Source organism: Rhododendron vialii, chromosome 12a (genome assembly GCF_030253575.1).
Source record: "Rhododendron vialii isolate Sample 1 chromosome 12a, ASM3025357v1".
Taxonomy (NCBI): Eukaryota; Viridiplantae; Streptophyta; class Magnoliopsida; order Ericales; family Ericaceae; genus Rhododendron; species Rhododendron vialii.
Genome location: NC_080568.1, coordinates 21,531,363 through 21,557,407, shown reverse-complemented (window position 1 = coordinate 21,557,407; position 26,045 = coordinate 21,531,363). Strand labels below are relative to the sequence as shown.

The 26,045-nt window shown below is 38.6% G+C and overlaps 2 protein-coding genes and 1 pseudogene across 2 annotated transcripts; 2 read left to right on the top strand and 1 right to left on the bottom strand.

Moving 5' to 3' along the window:
• LOC131310147 (probable serine/threonine-protein kinase PBL18) lies at positions 1-18,782 on the bottom strand. Its single transcript, XM_058336994.1, has 7 exons — positions 18,442-18,782; positions 16,714-16,914; positions 14,906-15,129; positions 14,654-14,801; positions 14,341-14,462; positions 14,141-14,261; positions 1-514 (listed from the first exon to the last, which is right to left on the bottom strand). Exons 1-7 carry the CDS (start codon positions 18,674-18,676, stop codon positions 165-167), a joined length of 1,401 nt encoding a protein of 466 aa, XP_058192977.1. The 5' UTR covers positions 18,677-18,782; the 3' UTR covers positions 1-164.
• LOC131310148 (uncharacterized) lies at positions 5,755-6,870 on the top strand. Its single transcript, XM_058336995.1, has 3 exons — positions 5,755-6,047; positions 6,140-6,288; positions 6,374-6,870. The coding sequence occupies exons 1-3, from the start codon at positions 5,781-5,783 to the stop codon at positions 6,573-6,575; spliced, it is 618 nt and encodes a 205-aa protein (XP_058192978.1). The 5' UTR covers positions 5,755-5,780; the 3' UTR covers positions 6,576-6,870.
• On the top strand, positions 18,750-25,301 carry LOC131310149 (alanine--glyoxylate aminotransferase 2 homolog 1, mitochondrial-like; annotated as a pseudogene).
• The last annotated feature ends 744 nt before the right edge of the window (positions 25,302-26,045 follow it).

The following is a 26,045-nucleotide window of genomic DNA, read 5'->3' as shown; positions in this document are numbered from 1 at the left end:
TAATCAAAATAGATGACATAACGCCAAATATCTGTACTTGAAATTCATGCAAGTGTAACATTCAGTAGTCTTAAATTCAACATGTACTGGCTTGTGTTACAGTAGGATAACCATTTGGAAGCAAACCAAGCCCCATTTAATTTTAATTCCAATCTAACCCGGTCTTACAGGTTCATCCTCTTGGCCAATTCTAACTGTCGCAAACGTTCAACTACTTCCTTGATGGTTGGTCGTTCGACTGGGTTGCGACTAACACAGCACAATGCCAATTCAATGATTGCAGCTCCATCTTTTGCATCAAACCACACACTGCCTCTCAAGCTTTCATGCACTTCTAGCACGGGGGGACACCGTCGGCACTCCTTCCTAAACTGGGTCTTCTTAGGCCTGGTTTCATACTCTCCCCTGGCCCAAACGTGAAGATGAAAATCCTCCTCTGGAGCAGCTCTTTTTGTTACAAGCTCCAAAAGTAAAACACCGTACGAGAAAACGTCCGATTTATCCAGGAATTTACCTGTTCAGAGATCCACAGAAATATCATATAATCACAACCCGTTCTTAGTTCAGTTCCTAATACAACATGAAAGCGAGGAAGAAAGTCACCCGGAACCCCAACGCATAAGAAGTTTGTGATTTCAACGATCTCAATTAGGCAATGAATATAGAATACATGCATAACAGATGTTCCAAATATCAAGAACCAAAGCATAAGATGAAAGCTACACTTGGAACCCTCCAATAGCAACCCAAGAACTAAGAAAGAATACAAGCATAACAAATTATTGAAAGAGAGCTTCGGCCAGAGGTCCATAGTATAGGGACTAATACTGTAATAAGGACATGAATAATTTTGGTACTGCCACCAGGACAATTGGACCCGGTTTCCAAATATAACCTTGTTTTGAAACAAAAGCGGGCACACTTTTCCCCACTCTATTCGATCAAAAACGTTTCCAGAAGAAAAGAGAGAGAGAGAGAGAGAAAGAGAGAGAGAGAGAACGGTTCACGATCATCGTCGTCGCCGTTGTCATCGTCGCCATCCTTCGTCGCCTGCCACAGTCGTCGTTGCCATTGTCGTCGTCGTCCCCTTCAACGTCATTATCAGCATCTTCCTTCGACTGGTTCGTTCTGCAAATTTACGTTTTGTAATGGTTCTTTGTTCTGCACATTTACGTTTTGTTTCTCTGTTTCTACACATTTAGGGACTACGAACTGCTTTCTTCCAAAAAATTTAGTTTTTGTTCCACATGTTGTTATGGTTTATTTAGGGTTTCTTTGCTACTGATTATGTTTTATTTACGGTTTGTAGTCCATTGGTTAGAGCTTCTTTATAATTTTGCAAGATCAGTACTCTGCATTTTATTTGTTCTTACAAATCACTTGACAAATGTTGTTATCTGTTGCATACTCTGCGTTTGTAGTCCATTGGTTAGGGTTTCTTTGCTACTGATTATGGTTTATTTAGGATTTGTAGTCCATTGGTTAGAGCTTCTTTGTAATTTTGCAAGATCAGTACTCTGCATTTTTTTTGTTCTTACAAATCACATGACAAATGTTGTCATCTGTTGCATACTCTGCGTTTGTAGTCCATTGGTTAGGGTTTCTTTACTACTGGTTATGGTTTATTTAGGGTTTGTAGCCATTGGTTACAGCTTCTTTGTAATTTTGCAAGATCAGTACTCTGCATTTTGTTTGTTCTTACAAATCACTTGACAAATGTTGTTATCTGTTGCATACTCTGCATTTGTTGTCCATTCTTAGTGTATTGGTACTCATAGCACTGAATCCAGAATGATAACGACATTTGTCTGTTTTATTGAGGAACATCCATAAAACACAAGTTGACTGATGTCTCTCTTGTCTGTTTTATTGAGGAACATCCATAGAACACAAGTTGGCAGATGTCATTATTTGTTCATCTCTGTGCTATACCATATTTGAAGATTCTTACATATAACAACATCATCCGGTGATTTTTGTTCAAATTTTCTGCTGTTTTGTTACAGGAAATGGTGAAAACAAAGAACTCTAATAAAGAATTGGTACTTGTAGTAGATACTATGAAACCATTGCAAGTTATTTTGCCTCCAGATAGGATGAGAATGAAGAAGACACCACGGAAAAAAACAGCAGTACAGAGTCCAAAAAAGATAGCAGAAAAAGATGAAGTTAAACAGCCTGCCTCTCGAAAGAGAACAAGAACAATAGAAGATGAAGAAGAAGATGAAGCAGAAAAAGATGAAGTTAAACAGCCTGCCTCTCGAAAGAGAACAAGAACAATAGAAGATGAAGAAGATGAAGTTAAACAGAGTCCAACAAAGCGAATGACAAGATCTGTCACACAACAAGAGAGAGATTCTCATAAAATGGACAAGAAAGAGAAGAAGAATGACAAGAAAAAGGGACTTAGCCCTGTTAAACAGAAGAAAAACGACAATAAAGAGAAGGACAAAAAGAAGAATATACAATAAGAAGAAGTAGAGGATGAGGACGAGGAAAAGGAAGAAGAAGAAGAAGAACAAGTTCACAAGCCAACGAAAAAGGAAGCCAATCAAAAATCTAGGTATGGTTTATGACTAGAATACTACAGATGATGAAATCTGTCATACTACAACATATGGTTACTTTGTGATAATCTGCATATATGTATTCATTCATATACTGACCAAAAACTTTGAAACTCATGCAGGTCTAGTCCAAAGACGAAGCGACTTAGCCCTATTAAACGGAAGAAGAATGACAAGAAAGAGAAGGACAATGTGAAGAAGAACGACAACAAAAAGAAGAAGATACAAGAAGAAGAAGAAGAAGAAGAAGAAGAGGAAGAAGAAGAAGAACAAGAAGAAGAAGAAGAACAAGAAGAAGAAGAAGATACTGATGATGATGATGAAGAAGAAGAAGAAGAAGAAGAAGAAGAAGAAGACAAAGAAGAAGAAGAAGAAGAAGAAGAAGAAGATCTTCACAAGTCAAAGAAAAAGGCTGCCCATCACAAATCTAGGTATGGTTTATGACTAGAATACTACAACATATGGTTACTGAATCCATTCAAATACTGAATAAAATTTGCAAATTACTTTGTGATAATTTGCATATATGTATCCATTCATATACTGAATTAAAATTTGAAACTTATGTAGGTGTAGTCCAAAGACGCGCGGTAAGAAACAGAAGCAACAGAGGCAAGTGGCAAAAAGGACAGCAGTGAAGACGCAAAAGAAAAAGGGGAAGAAAAAGGTCAAGAAAGAGGTCAAGGAAGAGGTTAAACCTAAGCCTAAACAAATTCAGTACAGGTAATCTAAAAATTTCGACATTTGTCTGTTTTGTTGGCAACATTCATATAAAATAACGACATCTGTCCTATACCAACATCTTCCTGTTATTTTGTTCAAATTTCACACAGGTCGAGTTTTCAAAGTTTTGTGAAACTCTTGAAGGACATAAAGTTCACAACTCTCCAGAAAGAGAAGATAAGAAAAACGCCATTTGCTAATCTTATATTTGCTCTGGTTGATGAGAGCTTGACTAAGGCGTACCTGAGGAAAAGCGACCTGCATGCTCTTTCGCTGATAAGACGATATGAGGGATCAGGAGGGAGGTTCAACCTAGGAACTAAATCAGTCAAGATAACAGCACAAGAGTTTGCACTTGTATTCGGCATCCCATATGGGCCCAACCGAATTAAACCAACAACAAAACCGAGGATGCCAGAAACAAGGTTTGCTAATGAAATCTGTGTTCGAGGAGGTAGGATAATGACGAATTCAAGTCTGAAAGATTACTTCCAAAAAGCTGTGAAGAAAAAGGATGAAGAAAGTGCAAACGACGTAGCACGTGTGCTAACACTGTATCTTATCTCGACAGTGTTTCTCCCAAGCACAGCTTCAAGGGTGAGCTGGAATTTAATCGAGTTCATTGAAGACTTGGATAAGATCAGCTCCTATGACTGGGCAACATTCTTTACGGATGAGCTCATAAGGCAACTGAACGACAATATGGAAACACCGGCATCAACCGGGGGCTGCATATCAGGGCTCCTGGTAAAATTCTACCCTCTTATGATATCAACTTTTTATCTGTGATAAACTGCCTATATATATACTGGAAGATGTGGTTATCTTTCATAATCTGCCTACATGTATACTAGAAGATGTGGATATCATTGGTCTTCTGCCTATTTTATGTATTTAAACTAATTTGTATTTTTCATGAAATACAGTATTGGTTCTGTGAGCACGTGAAATTGGTAAGCCAAGGAGATCCAACAAACTTCCCGAGGTTCGTCAAGTGGAGGCTTACCGACCTTAGTGTTGGTTTGGCAAATAACCAGTTGGATGTTCTTGATCCGTTAATCGTGAACGACTCAAAGTTGGAGGCAACGGAATTGGAGAAAGAGATGCTCGGATTTGTTGAGGTGCCGGAAGATGATCATGTGAAGCCAGAAGATGGTGATGACCCAGACCATGATGATGCAAATACAGAGCTTCAAAAAGAAAATGAAATCCTCCGAGAAAAAATCAAAAGGTTGACCGAGGAGAATGAGCAAATCAAAAGGTTGACCGAGGAGAATGAGCAAAAAGATGCTACAATTGCCCAGCTTCAGAAAAGAATTTCGGAGCTTCAAGACGAGACATATGGGGAAACAGTTGCTGAACTCAATTTTGAAGTGGAGACTGCTCATGTTGAGAGGGATTTTTTTGTGAAAGAGGTTAAGCATAAGGAAGTTGAGATCTGCAGCGTGCTCGTAGAGAACGACATTATAGCTGAAAAGCTAGAAAGAGCAGAGGGAACCATTGACGACATAGAGACACATATTATTACCCAACAATTCAAGGTAATATAACCTAATCTTATTTCTAAAACACATCTTAGGTTATATGCTTCCTGGTTTTTTTTTCCCTTTATCTTTCCACAGAACCACACAGATAACCTAATCTTATTTCTTTATTTTGGAAAATAGACAAGTGAAAGTGTGGAAGAAGAAGAAGAAGAAGAAGAAGAAGAAAAAGAAGAAGAATGTGGTCCTGAGCATCAAATGGTACCGGATGAAGAAGTGGAAAGGACAACTATTGAAGCTTTCACGGGTGTACTAGCTGAAAACAGTCCAAAACCAACCAAGAAAAAGAGGAAACAGGTGGACCCTTCATCTCTTGTACAAAACGTGAAAAATGAGACAAGAATAGAGAAGAGGGAGGATGGTTTCGTCTATGAAGACCTAAAGAAGGTAAAGAAGAATAAACAGGAGGAGATGGATGATGTGATACCAAAATGGAAAGTTGAAAAAACAAAATTGGGTAAATGGCTGGAAGAAGAAGACAAAGCGTTGCTGAATCTGTTTTATGACCTAAACCAGGGGCAAGTGAAGTAAGTAAAGATACACTTATTTCATTAATTCCCGATTCCATTCTCTTTGTATAATTCTTTCCTTTTGACATCACAGTGAAGAAGTCTGGACAGACAACGAAACAACTTATACCATAACTTTCAAATCAATAATAAAGCTTTTGGATGAACTAGACATGGGGAACGAGGTAATAGACGGGTACACATCAATGCTGAAAAGGGAGCAGGAAGTTAAACAACTGATGCAAGGAAACAGTGCGTTCTTCACATCCACCTGCTGGGTAAGTACATTGCCCTTTGCCCACAACAAAACACTGTTATGTTCACACTGTTTTGATGTCATTATTTGTTCATGTCTGTGCTATACCAGAAATGCAGATTTTCACATATGTTTATGTTTATCTAACTAACATACTTTATTCCCACAGACACTTATCACAATGGCAAACCAGTCCCCCAAAAAGTTTCTCATTGATAGCAAACTTGAACAACTCTACAACGAATTACATGACAGGAGCTTAGATTACTTTCGGTACCTTGTTTTCCCGATGAACTCTTCAGGAAATAAGACGAACAAAAACAGTCCATATCATTGGACTCTGCTTGTTTATGATATGCAAGAGCAGGAATGGAAGCATTATAATTCATTGAAACCAAGAAAGAAGGAGAAATCAGGCGACCCTTACCTTAAAGATGCTGCAATAGTGGTAAAAAACCTTCACCTCTCTCTTATTTGCTTATTTAATCGCTTATAATCAATGACTGCAACTAACATAAAAAATTTACTTTGAAAAAATAGAAAGATGCTGTTGAGAAATTCATGAAGCAATTGGAAGAAAGAAGGAGTAGTCAGCCACAATTCAACTTGCTAACTCCCATAGAGTCAATCTTTAAAGATGGTGCTCAACTAAGAACAGTGCAAGAAGCACCACAACAGAATATTGCTTCGTAAGCTTCAATCAAACTTTCCATAGTTAAGCATATGACGACATCTATTGCAATTTACTAAACTCTATCTCTTGAATATATGCAGGGTTGATTGTGGACCTGTTGTTTGTTATGTCATCAAAAAGATTGCAGAGCTTGAAGAAATACCACAAAAGATTGAAAAAGAAGATGTTTCAGCTTTTAGAGTGCATTTGGTCCACAAGATTTTACATGATGAGCCAAGATCATGGACGAAAGAAACGTGGCAAGACAAAAAACTAGCTCACGATTTTACTTCTGATCAGTAGAGAAATCTGGATTCAGCACTGGTTTAAGAGCAAATTCTCCTCTTTTGTTTAGGAACACAAAATGTGTTAGTGGTTAGTTTAACACTTTGTAGATGGCAGAACAGTGTGTAGGTTGTTGGTTTGACAGTTTGTAAGTGATTCGTTTGACAAATGTGTTAGTGGTTGGTTTAACACTTTGTAGATGGCAGAACAGTGTATATCTTGTTGGTTTGACAGTTTGTAAGTGATTCGTTTGACAGTTTGTAACTGGTGACAATCTGGATTTTGATAGTTACATAAAACTTTCATTTTGGCTATGATTGTTGATTGTGGTTGTTGGCTATGATTGTTAACTGTGATGACAAAAAGGCCCGGTGTGGGTTTATTTGTGAATTTCTATTGTGAATGGTAATTTAGGATGAGAAATGCCCGGAGTAGGCTGATATACACTGTTGTTTGTTGCTGTTTTTATTAGTTTAAGACGCAAGGCGTCAGGCTAGGCCATAAAGTAAGGAAATCCTGTCAATTTTTTCCCTTGTTTGCTGCACATTTTCTGGGCTTGGCTTCTTGAGTTGCCATGCTTTCCAAAAATGACATTAATATTGGTACATTTGCTGGATACCTAAGCTGCTGCTGATTTGGAAACTGAAATATGTACATTTGTGTTCATAACACTGATGTGAATGTGCAAACAGATGATGAAATCTTTCATATTCTGTTCGGCTAGGCCATAAAGCAAGGAAACCATGTCAATTTTTTTTCTTGTTTGCTGCACATTTTCTGGGCTTGGCTTCTTGAGTTGCCATGCTTTCCAAAAATGACATTAATATTGGTACATTTGTGTTCATAACATTGATGTGAATGTGCAAACAGATGATGAAATCTGTCATATTCTGTTCTCTGTATTTTGGCAACAAAACATACAGGACTGAAAAACTGTGAAAATTAGTATGCTTTATTACACCAACAAAATCTTATCTATCATGCTAACAATCAATATCCTAAGAACAAGTTCAAATCGAACGAATCAAATAATACTCAGCAATATCCTAAGAACAAGTTCACTCAATTGGCTCTTTACATCTCTTCCTATTGTGGTTTCCCAACTTTCCACACCTCCCACACCTTATTTGTCTCACCTTCTCCCCCTTTGATCGAATTCTTTGAACCTTAGGTCTACCCCGCGGCATTCTTGTCTTAGGAGGAAGAACTACACGGTTCTCTTTTGTCACTTCTGGAGCTCCGAGAGTGGGAATAGGATTTATCATACTCTCATACGACAATCGGAAAGCTTCAACGGTGTAAAAAGGATCTATGTAGTTTGAAACTTGGAGGCCAACCTTTTGAATAGCCGTCACTGCATGCACACAAGGAAAACTGTTCAACTGCCATCGACAACATGTGCACGTCCGTCTCTGAACATCAACTACAACTGTCGGAAGGGAGAACACTTCAAAAACATCTTCACTTGCCTTTGCCACAGTCCACGACCGACCTTTGTTGAAACTTGTGACCAACTTCTTATCCATTTCAGGACACACGATGCCATTCCACTTCCATGACTGTTGCCTCCTATCACACATTTGCTCCATCAGTTTAACCCTTATCGTGTCAATTGCATTCAAAATTGGCAAATGACGGGCTTCCAAAATCCATTTGTTGAAAGACTCAGCTGGATTTGAACACATGTCCCCATATCTTCTGCCTTCAAAATATGCATTTGCCCACTTGTCAAGTGGCAACGATTCAACAAAATCCTTAGCTTTTGGACCACCAACATTGCACAGTTCTTTAAAAGCTTCCTCATAATCAGAAATCGATGGTGCATATGCACAATAAGAAAACAACTCGACTACTCTGTCCCTAAAACCATTAGACAATCTGCCCTTAAACTTGTCCCTCAAATTACACTTCAGATGCTGCAAACAATACGCATGATATCCATTGGGAAAAACCTCTGGAATACCTTTCAAAAGCCCAGAATGACGATCTGTTATGAATGTTATTGGACGAGATGACAGAATTGTTGACAACTTTCTCAAAAACCAAAGCCAATTCTCGTCAGTTTCAGAATCAGCAATGCCAAAAGCCACTGGAAACAGTCCTAATCCAAAAAAAAAGAAACAAGCAACATTAATCTACATTAATATATTCATGGTATAACATAATCAATGCAAATTAGTCCTTTGTATCTTAGAATCTAAGGGAAAATATAACGTTATCTGTATTTATTTATTAATCTGCTATGACTGTATATCAACAGAAAACAATAGATGTTGTTATCTATATTAAACTTGTCTCCCAATCTTCCAAATAACATAACATAAACAGAAAACCAATATTGAATAGACAAGAAGACGAATAAAAATAACTAACATTGATCGCCATCTTTTCCTATAGCTCCGAAAAGGGTTCCAATGTACCTCCCCTTCAAAAAAGTCCCATCAAGCGCTAACAAAGGACGGCAGTAATTGAAGCCTTTGATACACGCATCAAATGCTACAAAAATCCTTCTAAAACAATTAGTTTTGTCACAATACTCAACATCAATAACACTTCCTGGGTTTTTCTCCTTCGCTACCTCAGCATACCACCTTAGTAGGTCAAAAGACAATGCATAATCTCCATACAGCTCATCACCTGCCTTCTCAACCCCAAACCAAGCATGGTGATAACTGATTTTACTCCCATAATACTTCTCAAAAAATTTCACTGCTTCTATTGGTGCATAGTTTGTCTTAGTTCGAACTTCCTCCCTAATCTGTTTAGCAACCAACTTTGAACTCATCCGAGGATTCTTCGAACTAGCAAAAACACCAACACAACTGTGATTCTTCTCAAACTCCCTAATACAAAAGAAACTGTTAGATCTCTCAATGGTTGCATGAATAAACCATTGACAACCAGATTCTGTATGTTTTTTTGAACATTCCGCCGTTACTCTAGTCTTGTCATTCTTCAAAAACTTATATACAAATCCGACTTCAATAGCATACATTGCCAGACAATCCCTAAATTCTTTTACTCCACCTCTAAACTCTTGGCCAACATGAGTAATCAACTTAGCCCAACCAGCAAAAAGACGGACAGTCTCGTGGTGCTGACAAAACCTCTCAAGTGGATCTTCTTCTACTTCATGCATAGTACTACTTTGACCAACTTCAAAACTTCTTCGACATTCAACACTTTCAACAACAATACTCCGATTATTATGATCAGCACAAGAAGAAAGCACTTCAACAACTACATCAATGCAACTAACCCCATACGCACCAGCCAATGCGAACATATTTACAAAATCAGCATCATTATCTAGAACGCAATTGTCATGTCCACCTACAGCATACAAAAGTTGAAAACTAGAGGTTTCCAAATTTGGCCACTTCTTAACCAGACTACGGACAACATCGTCAAAGCAGAAATCTCTTTTAACTGATACGACAAGAGTTTTTGAACCATATTTGCACAGAAGAACAATAGAAGATTCCGTACTGGAAATTTAACACCCTCTGCAAGCAAAAAATGCAAAACAAATATCATTATCTGTCCTATTAATCTGCTCCAAAACTCTGAAAAACAAAATATCATTGTCGACATAGATCTGTTCTATCCATTCAGTCCACAAACCGCACAAATGCACACACACTCAAAAGCTGACTTGTAAACGAGAGAGAGAGAGAGAGAGAGAGAGAGAGAGAGAGAGATCACAGTGAGAAACCTTCGGCTACAATTCAAACCTTCCAATCGCAGTGGGAAATCTTCGTCAGATCACAGTGAGAAACCTTCGACAGCAATTCAAACCTAAATCTCCAAACCAAACCAAACGAGAGAGAGAGAGAGAGAGAGAGAGAGAGAGAGAGAGAGAGCTCAACAATTGAAACCATGAGAGCGAGACAGAGGAAGCATTGATCGTGAATTTGGTGGATCGTGAATTTGGTCGTCCCCAAATTCACGACAGTGACGACAGCGAGAACTCTTCTCTCTTCTCAGAGTTTAAATCTGGCCTTTATATACTAAGGGTAGTTTGGTCCGTTAATGGACCTAAGGCTGCATACAAGTGACTATAATGGATCCGCAGCCTGTTAAAAGAATTACCCGGACTAGAAGGCCCAATAAGTCTAGACTGTGGACTCTAGCCCAATTTTCTGTTATTGAAATCACTAGAATACATGCATAACAGATGTTTCAAATCTCAAGAACCAAAGCATAAGATGAAAGCTACACTTGGAACCCTCCAATAGCAACCCAAGAACTAAGAAAGAATACAAGAATAACAGATTATCGAAATCACAAGAACCAAAGCATAACATAACAGATACACTTGGAACACTCTAATACCAACCTAAAAATCAAGATCGTTAAAGATTATTTGTTCAGCCCTATCTAGGATGGTCTCTGTCAAAGCAACAAATGTTGCACGAAGTCGTTTTCACTGGGAGGATACCAATGAGAGGGTTCAAGAAAATGACCTATCCAAAGTGAATCAAGGAGGCGGTGGCAAGGACGGTGTGTAGTTTGGGAATTAGAAGCAGGGCATATCATGTGGTAATTACCGCTGAGGGAATTGAAGATGTAGTAGAGGGGAGATCATTATGTTCCAGCTGGAGACAATGTTGGAGCTAACAGTTTCTTTGCTCCACTAAGGCAATTCTATCAGTCAATGGTAATTGAATGGGCATTCAATGAAGTTGCATTGGCCAGCAAGGAGTGAGGGCAAACCTAGTGCACGAGGCTCCCACCATTGGCGGGCAAGGAGTAATAGACCAAAATATAGGAAGTGTGTGTTCTGCAGGGAGTACCTTTTCAAAGCGCCCGCGCACACACGTGTGTGCTTGCGCCCGCGCAAATGCTATAAGAATTGATAAGTCCACGTAGCACAAGGAGTTATGTGAGTTGTATCAGCACATCGAGCAAACAGCCAGGAGTGTAAGTGAAGTTTGCCATTTAATTTACGGTCAGTACTAAAACCATTGGCTAGTCAACCACAGTTTTTCATCAGTCACTTGCACTGCAAAGAAGCCCAGCCCAGCCCATTTCCATTTTCTGTGCAAACCCAAAGTTATCAATCTCGTACCCCGGTCAAAGTACCATTTTCTCTATTGGAGTGGAACGTACCAGTACCAAAATATATCTTTGCACCGCGTCGGATTGACAGAAATTAATATTTTACATATTCCTCAATATAAACAAGTTACAACATTTTCATGTACCTCAACATTACCAAAATAGATTTCAAAATTAAATCATTATCTATTTCATAGAGAACAAGTCCAAAGGTAGTCCTGCAAATCATTGACAATTTCTGCCAATCCTATGAAAATCATTAATTGTAGTTCAATTTTATGGTAAACAAAATTGAGGTTAAATATTAACGAAATGAAAACAAACCAGCCGCATTGCAATGTTTAATTTTTCCATAAAGATATCTCTGCCGTCCAATGTCTTGTAACAAAGTCAATCCCACCCAAATGCCTTCCTCTCTCGCTATCTATATACATATATAATCCTCTCTTTCCCACTGCTATGTCTTGTTTAAGTTAAAATTTGTACCTAACATATTCACGAAATGATCGAGAAAAGCGAGCAATAAAGGATTGTAGATTGTGGTACAACTTTCAGAGCACTCTTCCGGAGTAGTCCATCATGAGTCAAAGTTCTGAGAGAAACCTAAGTTTTGCACCGGACGGAATCCACAAAATGCCGGAGATGGCCCCGAACAGCCCGGATTAGAGCGGTATCTCTACCGAGATGGAACAAAGAGTCGGGTATCCCATTCTTTTCCCAGTACGATACATCTTGGCAGGTACTAACTGGTACATACGAGATCGATAACTATGTGTGAAACTAGCTCATTACGCAAAGAGACAACACCCACTTGCATATTATGCACTTGAAGGCAACTGAGGACAGAAATAGGGAGAAAAAAAGGAGGTACAACGACAGTTGTTATCCTACCATTCTTGGAAACTGAAAGTCGAAGCGTTTTATATTTTCAAAAAAAACAAAGACAACTGAAACACAATTAACTCTCTCATCCCCTTATCCATAGTGACATAACAAACGGTTAACCCTAGCCATCGATTCCTTGCAAAACTGAAGCTCTTCAACTGATGAAACTCTTATTCAATCCTCTAACATGTCCACATCATTGCATCATTAAATATCTGATAGTTACTTTGGCTTAGAATGTTCCAATATGTTTCAGGTTTTGACAATCCTTGGACATGAAATGGCCAACAGGAGGCCTTTATATGGTTGAGATACGAAGATGGGAGCCCTTGGAGGCGATTGAAGAAGAAAAGTGAGAAGCCGTGGATACCCGGACCAATTTTCAAAGAAATCCAAACCAATCCGATTCTGAAGGAAAAATCTAAGAGTCTGATTCAATCCCGAAATAGGAGTCAACTCAGCGTAGCCTTCAGCATTATTAACATATATCTCTCATCTGCTGTCCAATCATTGGGATGATTCAAGTTCGGGTTGGAAAGCTAACTTAAAGAGCTACAGCTTTGTGTGAAATACAATTTTTACAATCTCGACATTTACAAGATCAAAACGAGCAGGCGAGAAGAGTAAAAAAAAGCTGAAAAAAGTCCGTCCTGATGGAAGACCAAAGCATCCAGACTGGATTTTTTTATATCCGCCAGATTTTTTTCAGGGCCAAGCATCCGGAAGGCATACCAAAGTGTCTGGACGCCCTCTGTCAGGTTTGATGAGTGAGAGAGGCCAAATAAAAGGGTTTCTCAGGAGGAACTATAAAAGGGGAACCCTACGTCATTTTTGAGGCATACCAAACATTCTCAAGAGGGCTAGAGAGACGCAAAGAAAAGCTCAAGGATTCAAGGAGCCATGGCTTTCACCAAAGATTCAATATCTCTTCCCATTGGTGGCTAACTCCATATGACGGCATGAGATTGAAAACAATTTTTGGTGGGAGAAGTGGTATACTCTACTTTTTGGTAACGGGAAGAAAAGGGTGTTAAAGAGCTGAAGTTGTTCTTACTTAGGGTTGAAGTAGCTTTTATTATCATTTAAGAGTATTTTCTTAGCTTTCTTAAGGTGTCCGCAAGTGTCACACCACCTGCTATAGAAGGAATTGTGGTACGTGGCAGTAGCTGTTACGTACAGGAGAGGTGGTTAGATCAGTTGAGCAGCTGGAGTATGCTGGAGTGGTAAGTCAATTATAAAGGGTGAGAAGATTAGTTGGTTGGTTAGTTAGGGAATCTGTTGTATAAAGTGAGTGGCGAGGTGAGGATCAAGGTAATGAGTTGTTTTGTGTAAAATTGGAGCCAAAGGCTCCCTTGTGTAACTGTTCCATTGTTCTTCAATAAAGATTCCCCAATGTGTCAACGGCAACTGACGTAATCATTTTTCACAAGAGTAGGAACCTTCAAGTTCAAGAATTGCACGCATCAAATAGATTCAGTGGAAAATGATCGGTATCCAGAAGTTTTTCTTCTTGGTAATCTACTCCCCAATACCATACTATTACAAATCACAACGTTTAGGAAGTGAATTACACATGGATTGGAGCATGGCCCTTGAGTTTCAAATAAAACGCAGTGAGAGCACAGGAAGATAAAAACCTGTCTCGGAATAACATGGATCCACATAGCCATAGCACCCCCACACTTTTTCAAACAGGGGAATTGCACCAAAATCTCCACCAATAAGCAAACCGAAGTCAACTAACTTCACATGGAAAACCTGCAAACCCGATAATATTAGATATTCCCAAAAGGTTCTCGAAAGAAAAAAGTGGTGCAAAAACAGTAGGACTTATTACCTTGTCAAGCACTAAATTATCTGCACAGATATTGCGAAGCTTGAGGTTTTGAGAATGAAAAGCTTCAATAAGAGATGCAAATTGAATTGCAGCCTTGACTCGTGGAAACCAGCCAAAGTCATCTACAAACAAAAAGGGCCAGTTAAGATGAATTCATGAATGGCTCTACGGATTGATGAAGGCCCGATTATAATCAGTTGAGGTGGTTCTCCCCAGACGAAACTTCCTTCATCACGATTTTACTAAGAAATAGATTAGATGCTAATTACTTGTGGGACAGAAACAATAAAGAAATAAGGCTACAAAACCCAACCTCGAGGAAGGAGGTTACGCAGGGTATCCAGTGGATCTAGCTCATACACGGCAGCCAGCCGCCCATTTACAAGACCGCTTCCGATTAACTTCACCATGTTATCATGGCGTGACAAGGGCGATGATGCTTTCAGTAGCTTCATTTCATCCTATGACACACAAGAAGAAAATAATTTGAAAAGACAATTAAAAACAAGCAAACAATGAAATCAGACAGAGTTTCTTCTTTTTTCCTTCAAATACACACACATACGTGGAATCTTCCTTTAGCAATTTGTCTCCAGAACCTGTTATCAGGTTTAGCATGGCTTCTAACTTCTAACAAACGATAGTTCCATGCTTTCACCAAAACATTAGCCTCTTTGATGTTGTTCAAGCCTCGTTGCTGAATTATTTTTCCCCGATACACTTGGCCAAACAGGGTATTACCAATAAAGTCTTCTACAGTCAAACCACAAGGCAAGTCTGCCATAGTACCTTCAAAAAAATTAGTGGACCCTTTCGTCAATTGATATGCTTACAGACAGAGAAAATGAGTTATAAACTTGTACAAGTAAAGGTAACATGGGTTCCAGGAAATATTTTAAAGATACCCCTAAACTTCTACTCAAATGTCCCATAAAAACCTGAACTTAACAAAATCATTTTAAAACTAGAGGTTATCAAAGCCTACTCAATTAAAACCCTGACACCAACTCCATCAAATTGGAGATGGAATGGCTTGACACGGAGATGACTGGGCTTACTTTCTGTAAGATCCACAAAGCTGCGCTCCCTTTTGGTCGGCAATTGCATTGATAAATCACACATTTATTTGTATCACAAGTTTATCAAGTTCTAATTTCTTTTACATAACCTAAATATAAGGAGCGACTAGGTTTCGGCCAGCCCAAAGCCTCAAGTGATAACGGCGCTTACAAGATCTACTACAATAAATAGCTTGCGCGCAATTTATGAACGAAGTTCACAATCCCTGCAATTATGAAGACAAAGATAGAAAAAATTCAAGCTAAAACAATTGATGTGCAAAAGACATGGACGAAACCAAGAAATTGCTCCAGGGACAATCTACAATTATGCATAAAGAAGTGAAAAAATTTCGGCATGAGAAATTGCTCAAGGGATAATTTACACTTACGCATGAAGAAAGGAAAACATTTTGGCATGCATATATATATATATGCATAAAATTGTACGATGTATATCTTTTGTTTTCCAACATTCTTGAGAACGAAGGCACTTTAATTTTATCAACACGGTCAATCCAAATTCATCCTCAGTCCACGCCTATTCTCTCTCTACGAAATTTCATTCCAATCATGGGAGATCACCCCAATAATAATTGTTTAAATAACTGATTATCAAAATTAACTTTCACCAATAATCCATCTCCTGATAATTTAGTGTCTCGGGTTGAAAAAATAAATTCCAAACTAGTTGAACCCCTAATTTATTTGGTGGGTGGGCCCATATTCGTAGCGGGGATATCGCCTTTGCCATGTTGAAGGACCACAATACGTCCAATTAATTGTGGACGAAATACTTTACATTTAAACATTTAATCCTCGAACTGATGGTCACGGCAGCAACATGTTGCAATGGTGTCTAGAGAGGGGATCTGTTGTTTGTGGAGGAGATCCAAGTCAGCAATTTCGTCTCCAATTTAACAGAGTTTGACATCGGGGGCATTATTGAGTAATCTTCCACAAGTTCAGGTGAGTAAGTAAAATTTTATTATGTTCAGGTGTTAAAGGGACATTAGAGTGAAAGTTTAGGCGTATTTTTTAAATATTCCCTGGGTTTTCATTAAAAGTGCCCTTAAAGCATTGGTGAAGAAGCCACAAAGCGCAAGGAAAATTGTGCTACAGTATGTATTGTACAATACTATCTCTTATAAAGATTACAGAACTCAGCAACAAAATTAAAAAAGAAAAACGCCAAAAACATACCAAACTCAAGGAAAATTGTGCTACAGGATGTATTGTACAATACTATCTCTTATCAAGATACCTTTACAGAACTCAGCAACAAAATTAAAAAAGAAAAACGCCAAAAACATACCAAACTCAACCCTGATCATATCAGCAAATTCAGCTAATTGTCGGACAGATTTCAGTGTAGACAATACAGGAGGATCAGGGCCTGGAGCAGTATTATTGGTTGGAATGAATCCCAGCAGTTCCACTTCCGGCAAATCAATAAAGAAAGCTTTCCTCGCCGCTTTTTTTGGGGGCAAGGCAGCAGCGACCAATGATTCAAACCCTGTGGATAAAATGAATCAACCACATAATAAGGGAAAATGTAATATTTCTGCTGCAGGAAAACAATAACCCAAATTAAACATGAACGAGAACATATGCAAATCAAATCAATCAAATCCCGGTGTAGAGCAGATCCAATTAACGCTTGCACCCTACCTTCTCATACTCTGTATATACTGCGGCCTCGTTTAGTTCGTGAATTGAAAACAGGCATAATTAAAAGTCCCAGGTCGTCCAAACAAGTTATGTCTCTACGACGCACTGATGTTTAAGGTCGGCACTGGGCATAGGCCCTCCAAGCCGCCGCCTAGGGCCCCCACTTTCGGGCAAAAAAAATAGGGCCGTAAAAAATTATGTTATAACAAAGTGGCGGACGTTTCAGAGATAGGAAAGAAGTGCATCAATTGCTTGGTCATGAGTTCCAACCTCATTGCTGCCTCTCTCTCTTACGTTTTTAACACTAAAAAACTTATTTTGATTTTGGAAAGTTAAGTATTATAACAAAATAACGAAGAGGAAAAGGAGCAAGGATATGAACTTGAACCCCAGCCGACCAGACAACTGAACAACCTTAGTGTGAAACAAGCTAGGACCAGAAAAAAGAAATTCACAGGCCTATCTAGGGACTCTCCCAGACTACATAATATTAATATTAGCCATAGAATTTTCCACATTTTGCCATCCACAAAGACATGCCCTAACAGGCTAACACTAACCACAATCTCCTCAGAAACCAACTGCCACTCCACTCCTTTCTGCCTAAAAATCTAATTGTTTCTTTCATCCCAGATAATGCATCCAGTTTTCCATTTCCCCATACCCTGGATCTCCACATCTGCAGGAGGGCAAACCTGAACGCATCTTCCTCTGGCCCCCATCCTCGACAACCACAGCATCCTTCCAAGAAGAAACCCCATCATTATCCTCTCCCCTGCCAATTCTGCACGCAACCAAGAATTCTCTAATTGCAACTCCTAAATCTCTGTAGTCAAAGCATTACTAGCACTCAAATGATCCTTATTAATATCAGAAATCTATTCTAGCCAATCCAGAAAGTCAACTTTAGGGCTACGACTTCCAGCCCCCAAAACCCTAATATCAGACGCAACCAACAACAGTACCAACATTATTATCAGAATTAGCAACAACGCTATCCACGTTAACAACAGAAACCTCAGGGCTACGCAAATCCAAAGGAACAGTAACATCAACAAACGAACAGGAAGGGACAAGAGCAGGAAAATGACCTAGAATTACTGCTTATCAATCAAAGAACACAAACAGAGCCAAAGAAAGAGGAGAGTCGAAACCAGCCTAAATTACAGAGAGAAATTCGAGAATCGAGTAACTGGAAGAGGTCTGCAAGTTTAACAGTGAAAAATCGATTCACACACAAAAGAAACCTACAGATCTGTGAAAAAATCGAGCTCAAAGTATGGAAAAATTGAAAGCATAAATTAGGGTTTCGTTCTGCAGCAAAATCAATCCAAAAAATAAAAACTGCTAGAAAAAGTGAAATCGAACTCACCTTCAAGATCATCGGGAGTACCTACACACGTTTCTCCGGCGAGTTGGCCTGATTCGACAGGCTTGAAGATTAATGGGAGCTCTAACCCGTCTTCAAAATAAGTTTCTTCATCGGATTGGCCTGATTCGACATCCTCCTTGAAGAATAATGTGAGAGCTGGCTTGCCTTGAAGATTATAGGGAGTTTCTACACACGTTTCTCCAGCGGGTTGGCCTGATTCGACAGCCATCTCCATCCTGAGAGAGAGAGAGAGAGAGAGAGAGAGAGAGAGAGAGAGAGAGATATGAGCGCCGCTCTGAGATGTAGAGAGAGAAGTACCGTCAATTTGAAGGACTTACCAAATGCCAACCCTTAACCAAATCCTCTCAACGTTTTCTCAGCTCCATATATATATAGACTCTCGCCTTTACATACATACAGAGGGAGAGAGAGAGAGGGGTTCGTTCTTGTGATTAGCCATGGCTTTACGGCGGAATCTCACCATTCAACGCCTCCAATCAACGGAGGCGAAGTATTTGTACGGTATAACCGTCCGAAGCTTTCTGACGGCGCCTTCTTCGGCGGCCGCGGCGCCGGAGCTACCTCCGTTCGACGACGATCCAAAGCCGTATACGGGGCCTTCAGCCGATGAAGTGCTCGCGAAGCGGAAGAAGTTTCTCGGCCCATCTCTCTTCTACTATTACCAGAAACCTGTAAACCTGCGGGTTTTTTTGTGTGTGTATTTAGGTCTGGATATGATTTGATCATTTTTATTTTAATCGGTCGCGAATTACGTGATTGCCACCGCAAAAGAACTGATTTTAATTTGCCTATTTGATGATTTTACTCCAGTAATCATAATTTATATATGTGATTATTGCATATATTTATTGGTACTACTTTCAGAAATTCTATGCAATTTTCTGCTATGTCTTCTTTCTCTGATGATTATTTTGATCATTTTATTACAATGGACAGTGAATTATGTGATTGACGTTATGAAATGAGCTGATTGTTCGAGTTCCAAGTGCAGAATCCGTCTATGACTCTATATGATTGATGAATTGATTAGTTGTGTGTGTGATTTTTGCAGATGTTTTGAAGCCTTCTAATTGGTTAGTATAATTGGTTCATACTTTCATGTCTACTTTTTGAGGTTGTTGGATTAAATTCTCCTAGGGTACCTTTCATTGGAGTGAAAGCAATAGAAAATGAAATAAAGAGAAGAAGAAGAAAAAAATCATATTTTTAGCATTTTAGTAACATGAAAATAATAGAAAATGCTAGAGATTTACACAGTGTTTGAAACTTGAGGAAAGTGGGAGAAAAGAAAAGAAATTGGGAGAAAAATGAGGGGAAAATTGGAGCGAAATGGAAATGGTACTGTGCACAATACTTTAATTTTCTATTTTCTCTCATCTCCAAACCAAACAATGGGGGACCTTTAATATATTTTGTACGAGTCATCTAAGTATGGTTACATACCTTTCACGTTGTATGACAAAAACACAAGAAATTTTTTTTTGTTGTGAAAGTAGCCAACTCTATGAAACTTCCCATTATGCTATTGCTTTCACTTTCCTATCCTGATTCTATTGTATGTTAAGTGTATGTATAGATATTTTTCAGCAAGATTCTTATAAGACTTCTCATTACAACCAAACACATAGAAGAAAATAAATTTTCCTTTCATTTTCTCTCACTTCCATTATTCATCATAATTTTTCTTTTTGATAAAAGAGACTCTAAGATCTCTTTTTTGTTGTGTTATGTGGATGTGGATGATTGTACTGTATAGGGGTGCGTGTTTGCATGTGTGCCAGTGCTTCATTCAAAGTACAAACTTTGATTTTATTTGGATCAATTGAAAGCTATGAAACTTGCTATTTTCTTTTTCCTTGGTGGTTATTAAGCTAGTCTAACCATATGATTCAGGGAGGACATTCGAAAGACAGCTAAATTGCATGGAACAACCGAACCACACATAATTCAGTTTAATTTACGGGTTTAAAATCCTTCATGTTTGGTTTTTTTGTTCTACAAAGACGGATCATTTACTAAAACAAGTTTGAACTTCATCTAGATAGCCAATTGTGATCAAGATTTAGAGTAGCAAACTTAGTTGCCTAAGTTTACGTTGGGGCTAAACCTACTTTCAATGCACACTGCTATATGAAATTAAGATATGGATGTTGTATTGTATATGCTACAAGGAAAATGCTTATCACTGACCAATGGGCAGTGGATAACCCCAGTATACATGATGCATACTTGACAGATATCATCTTCAATGTTCGTAGATACGATTGTTTAACTGTCAATTTCTGTTCTAACTTCTACACTGTGTGTGCAGCTTAATATTGTTGAAGGAAAGATGCAATATTTATTTGATGAGATTGGAAAGCGCTATCTTGATGCATTTGCTGGAATAGTTTGTCTTGTGGTCACTGTCATCCTGAAGTTTTGAACGCTATTGTGGAACAAAGCAAGCTTCTTCAGCATACTACAACCATATACCTACATCATGCTATAGCTGACTTTGCAGAAGCTTTGGCATCTAAGAAGCCTGGAAATCTAAAGGTTAATGCTCCATAATGTAAATCGTTGATTATTGGTGACCAATTGTTCTATACTACGAGTGTGTAGAGCTTGCATTCCCTTCCTTGCTACCTTGATACAAGAAGTTAGATCTCATATACAAGTGTTACCACATCAGATGTTCAGAATACATGCCACATCCAATAGCGATAAGATGCATACCTTCGGAACTTTATGTATGCAATACACAAGATACATTACTCTCCCTGGACCCTTGTAGGCTTGTACTGCTTTTGCTGTGGTATTGTATCTTCAGTTCACGGTGCAATAGCGTCAATTTAGCAAACAGTGGGATCCTGAAAGATCTTGTGTTGTGAATGTTGATTGGAAGAATGCATGTATTATACTTACCTTTTGACTCCATTTGAAATGCAGGTTGTGATTGTTAATTCTGGGACTGAAGCAAATGAATTGGCAATGCTAATGGCACGATTATACAGTGGCAATCTTGGTATCATTGCCTTGAGAAATGCATATCATGGTGGAAGTGCTGGTACAATTGGACTAACGGCTCTTAACACATGGAAGTACCCAATACCACAGGTTTTATATCACGAAAACTTATTTAGATCCATCAGAAGTGTTTGTGTTGACATGCATGTTTTAAAGTGGACTAACTGATTTTATGATTTTGTACCACTAACCAACCATAGTAAGCTTTTTGTCCCAGTCAATTGTGGTCGGTTAGTTTTACTCAACTGGTTATTTGATATGGCAACTGTTGTATCCATCCCAAAAGCTTAAGCTATTAAATGGAGAGGTCCCTGGTCCCTTATCTATACTAAGCGATGAGAGAGAGGGAGAGGGAGAGCGCGAGAGAGAAAATTGTGGTCAGCTACTTTTAGTAACTCTGATTATGTGATATGGCAACTGTGGAAACTTTGTAACCATCCCAAAAGCTTAGGTTTTTAAATAGACAGGTCCCTAATGTATATTAAGTGTGTGTGTGTGTGTGTGTGTGTGAGAGAGAGAGAGAGAGAGAGAGAGAGAGAGAGAGAGAGACGTGTGATGAGATTTATCAATTATTTGCTACAGAACCGATATAAATAGTAGGAAAGCTAGTACCACCTCATGAACTCATAGTGCTTGCCTGTTTCTCTCTCGAAATGACACAATTTTTGTAATCCATTCCAATCTGCTCCTGGCAAAATATATATATCTGTGTGTGTGTGTGTGTGTATGTATCTAAAGGGACATGAAACGTATAGCAACTCTCGGGTGATATCATTTACACTGCTCTTGATCATTTAGCATCCCAAGTCCTAACCTAAGAAGCACATACACGTCTACCGGCTTCATGAGTCTATATTACGTGTAGAACACTGACAAAACATGACACGGTCTTTGCACGTTAAGCTTAAATATGTGGTACACTGACACTCTGTGAAGTCGTGATGTAATTTTTTAAATTCAGGCCAGAGTCAAAATCGCCATCGATGGTTGTTCATGAATGGTTCAGCAATTTTGCTGATATAGATCACCACTAAGTCACATAAAGCGCGAGCGTATGAGGGTGCGGGTGCGCGAAACGGGCGATATTTAGAAGAACTATACCCCAGAGCGTCTCAAAGCGTCTTCACTATATATGTTAATTATCATACTTCATGTATAATTTTCCAAGTTTTCATTATCTGCCATTAAAAAAATTACAAATTTTAGAGATAATAAAACAAAAGTAAATTTGAAAACAAGATTTAAGAGTATTATTGCAATATAGTAAGTGAAGTTTTATTGTCTTATGCACTTGATAAAAAAGGAGTTTTTCACTCACCTGATTATTCGATACAAAAGTTCGCGCATTGGGAAGATACAGTTTGCGAATTTGGGCCGAATTCGACTGCAAACCGTCGATTCCCGAACCAAGGGCACGTGTGTTGGCCAATTCCCACTAACTGTGTCACTAAGGATCCCCATAATGTCAATACCGTTTTTCTTAATCCTAACGAGTAAGGTTTTAAGTTTTTCGAACGACGTATATGATATTGCTGATGGTGTACATAAAAACAAACACGTATACATATTTTATTTTTACATGTCCCAAGGTGTTGGTGTCCTAATTTTTTGAAGCATGATGTTTCTCATGTTCGTGTATGAGTTTGGGCTTATTAGATTCTACCCCTTGTGGAGTATTTTTTGGTTATATTTACAGAGGATAGTTGGTAAGAATTGCTGATCATTGTATGATTGATCTTTTATCACTGTGGAACTTTACAGGGAGAAATCAGTCATGCCATGAATCCAGATCCATATCATGGAACCTTTGGTTCTGATGCTAGTCAGTACGCTAAAGAAGTACAAGACCATATTGATTACAGTACTAAAGGAAAAGTTGCTGGTTTTATTGCTGAAACCATTCAGGTCAGTGATAATTATCTGCTGAAGTTTTTTGACCACGTCAATGAGCTCTCGCTAATTTAATGCAAATTATTTCGCAAATGGTAGGGTTTTGGTGGAGCAGTTGAACTAGCATCAGGATATTCGAAATTGGTTTATGAAATGGTACGCAAGGCTGGTGGTGTCTGCATTGCTGATGAAGTGCAAACTGGATTTGGTCATACAGGAAGTAATTACTGGGGTTTTGAAACACAGGGTGTCATTCCTGATATAGTTACAATGGCAAAGGTCATATTTCTATCCTGATTCTGGAAACCAAGGATGCATAATCTAATTATCTTTTATCTCTGTACTTCATAGTGCATTAAGCATTAATCTTGGTTATTTTGATGTCCTCTACCTTTATTCTGCTGAATTTCACCTATGGTAATTTTCAGGGTATTGGCAATGGATTGCCTTTAGGAGCAGTAGTTACAATGCCTGAAATAGCAAATGTATTGGCTCAGAAGATACAATTCAACACATTTGGTGGCAACCCTGTATGCTCTTCTGGTGGACATGCAGTGCTGAGAGTCCTCGATAAGGAGAAGCGTCAAAAGTATTGTGCTGCTATTGGTTCCCACTTGATCGGGCATCTGAACGATCTTCAGCAGAAACATGAGAGTAATTTCCATTTAAGCATTCTAGTTCTATTGTTGTCTGGTTAATAGGACAAAAGTTATAGATTATGTCAGAAGCTGGTCTCCTCAATCATGTTGTTTCATTCCCCTACCAGACCTGCTTGTGTAACAATAATGCATGAGCATTAGTTTAACTTCTGTGAAGGGTATCATTAAAAATGGTTCTTCTCCTATTTATTGTGATTGTTCCTCAGTTATTGGAAATGTGAGGGAGGGGCTTAATGGTGGGTATTGAACTTGTCACCGACAGAAAAGAGAAGACACCTGCCAAGGCAAAACTGCAGTTCTTTTCGAGAAACTTAAGAGGTATATGTGCTCCTTTCCTAACATTGGGGAATCAGCACCCTGTAATTTACAAATAAGTTGATTACAGATTCTGACTGTTTACTCGTTCTTGAATGTAGAGCTTGGTGTTCTAGTTGGGAAAGGGGGACTACCCGGAAATGTATTCAGAATAAAGCCACCTATGTGTTTCACTAAAGATGATGCAGGTAATCTGAACAACTATTCTTTTCCCAAATGGACTTGTGTCTGGACATTAGGGCTTGTTCGTTTTGGTATTTGGATCTTGGATTTTGGATTTTGAGTGGAGAGAGAAATATGAGTAATGATTGAGAAACAATTTATTAGAGACCATACACAGAGAGAGAATCCAAAATCCCAAATACCAAAACGAACAAGGTCTAGAAGATCACTCGAAATCAGCTCCTTGTGTTACCAATCTCGAACACATTTTGAACTCACTTAAGCTTCTAAGTTTGGCTTATCGAGCTGAGTTTGTCTTATATGCACAATATGACCAAAATTACCAGCTTGAATGATAAGGAAGCCAGACTTGAAGACATTGTGACGCTTGTCAAGTTTTCGACCCAAGCATACGCTAGGCTTGACTGAACTCATGAATAACCCCTGATTTCTTAGACATTGTTCTAGAATTTTAACGAGCTTAACCTAAGCTTTCACCCGAACCTTGTTAAGTTTTCAACTCAAGCTTAAAAAAGGCACAACTCAACTCATGAATAATCCTAAGACTCTAAGCCATTAGTTCTAGAAATTCAATGTTGCACTTCAATTATTGTCATGCCACGATTAACTGTCTGTTTAAGCATTTGATTTTTTTTTTTTCCCGAGGTGCAGATTTCCTGGTCGATGCTTTGGACTACACAATGTCTAAGTTGTGAGAAGATATACACTCGACCTGCCATGAAGGATTTTAAGATTGGCAATCTTCTTGCACTATTCCTAGTGAAATCTTAGGAAAATTTAAGTCAATGACATGAACAACTGTTGCTTTTCTATGTTCCTTCACTTCAAGAGATAAAAAAGAGAGGTGGTTAATAAGACTATTGACTGGTGGAATTGTTGATGTTGATTCTTTGGACTCTTGCATCTAATTGAATCTCTTCTATGTGAAATACAAAGCCCTGCCCCATGACTTTCCAGCAGAATTTGGAAATTGTTCACGCTCAAATTATTGCTATTTTGTGATCTTTGATTTGTGTAGGGAAAAGGGATTTTTACCCCTAGGTACAAAAAATCACAATGGAAGTGCCACCCTAGGACACCCTAGGGTTTTAGGGTACCCTAGGGTTTTAAGGTACTCTGGGGCTTTAGAGTTTAGGATACCCTAGGGTTTACGGTACCTAGGGTTTAAGTTTAGGTGATTTCAAAAAAAGCTCTAAGGTTTAGGTTTAAGCACTTTCATAGGAGTTTTAGGGTATACTTTTCTATCATAGGGTTTTAGCGATTTAAACACTTTCATAGGGTACCCTAAGGTTTAGGCACTTTCATAGGGTACCCTAAGGTTTAGGCACTTTCATCGGGTACCCTAGGGTTTAGGCACTTTTAGAGTTTAGGGTTTTAAGCACTTCCATAGAGTTTTGGTGTCTCATTAATTGGAGGTGACCAGGCGGGAACTACTTTTTATTTTCTGTAGCTAGTGGTGATAGACTTGCTTTGCTCCTTTCTCCTTTCAAAATTTTTGACTGCTTGGTTATTCATTTTTCTCGGTCT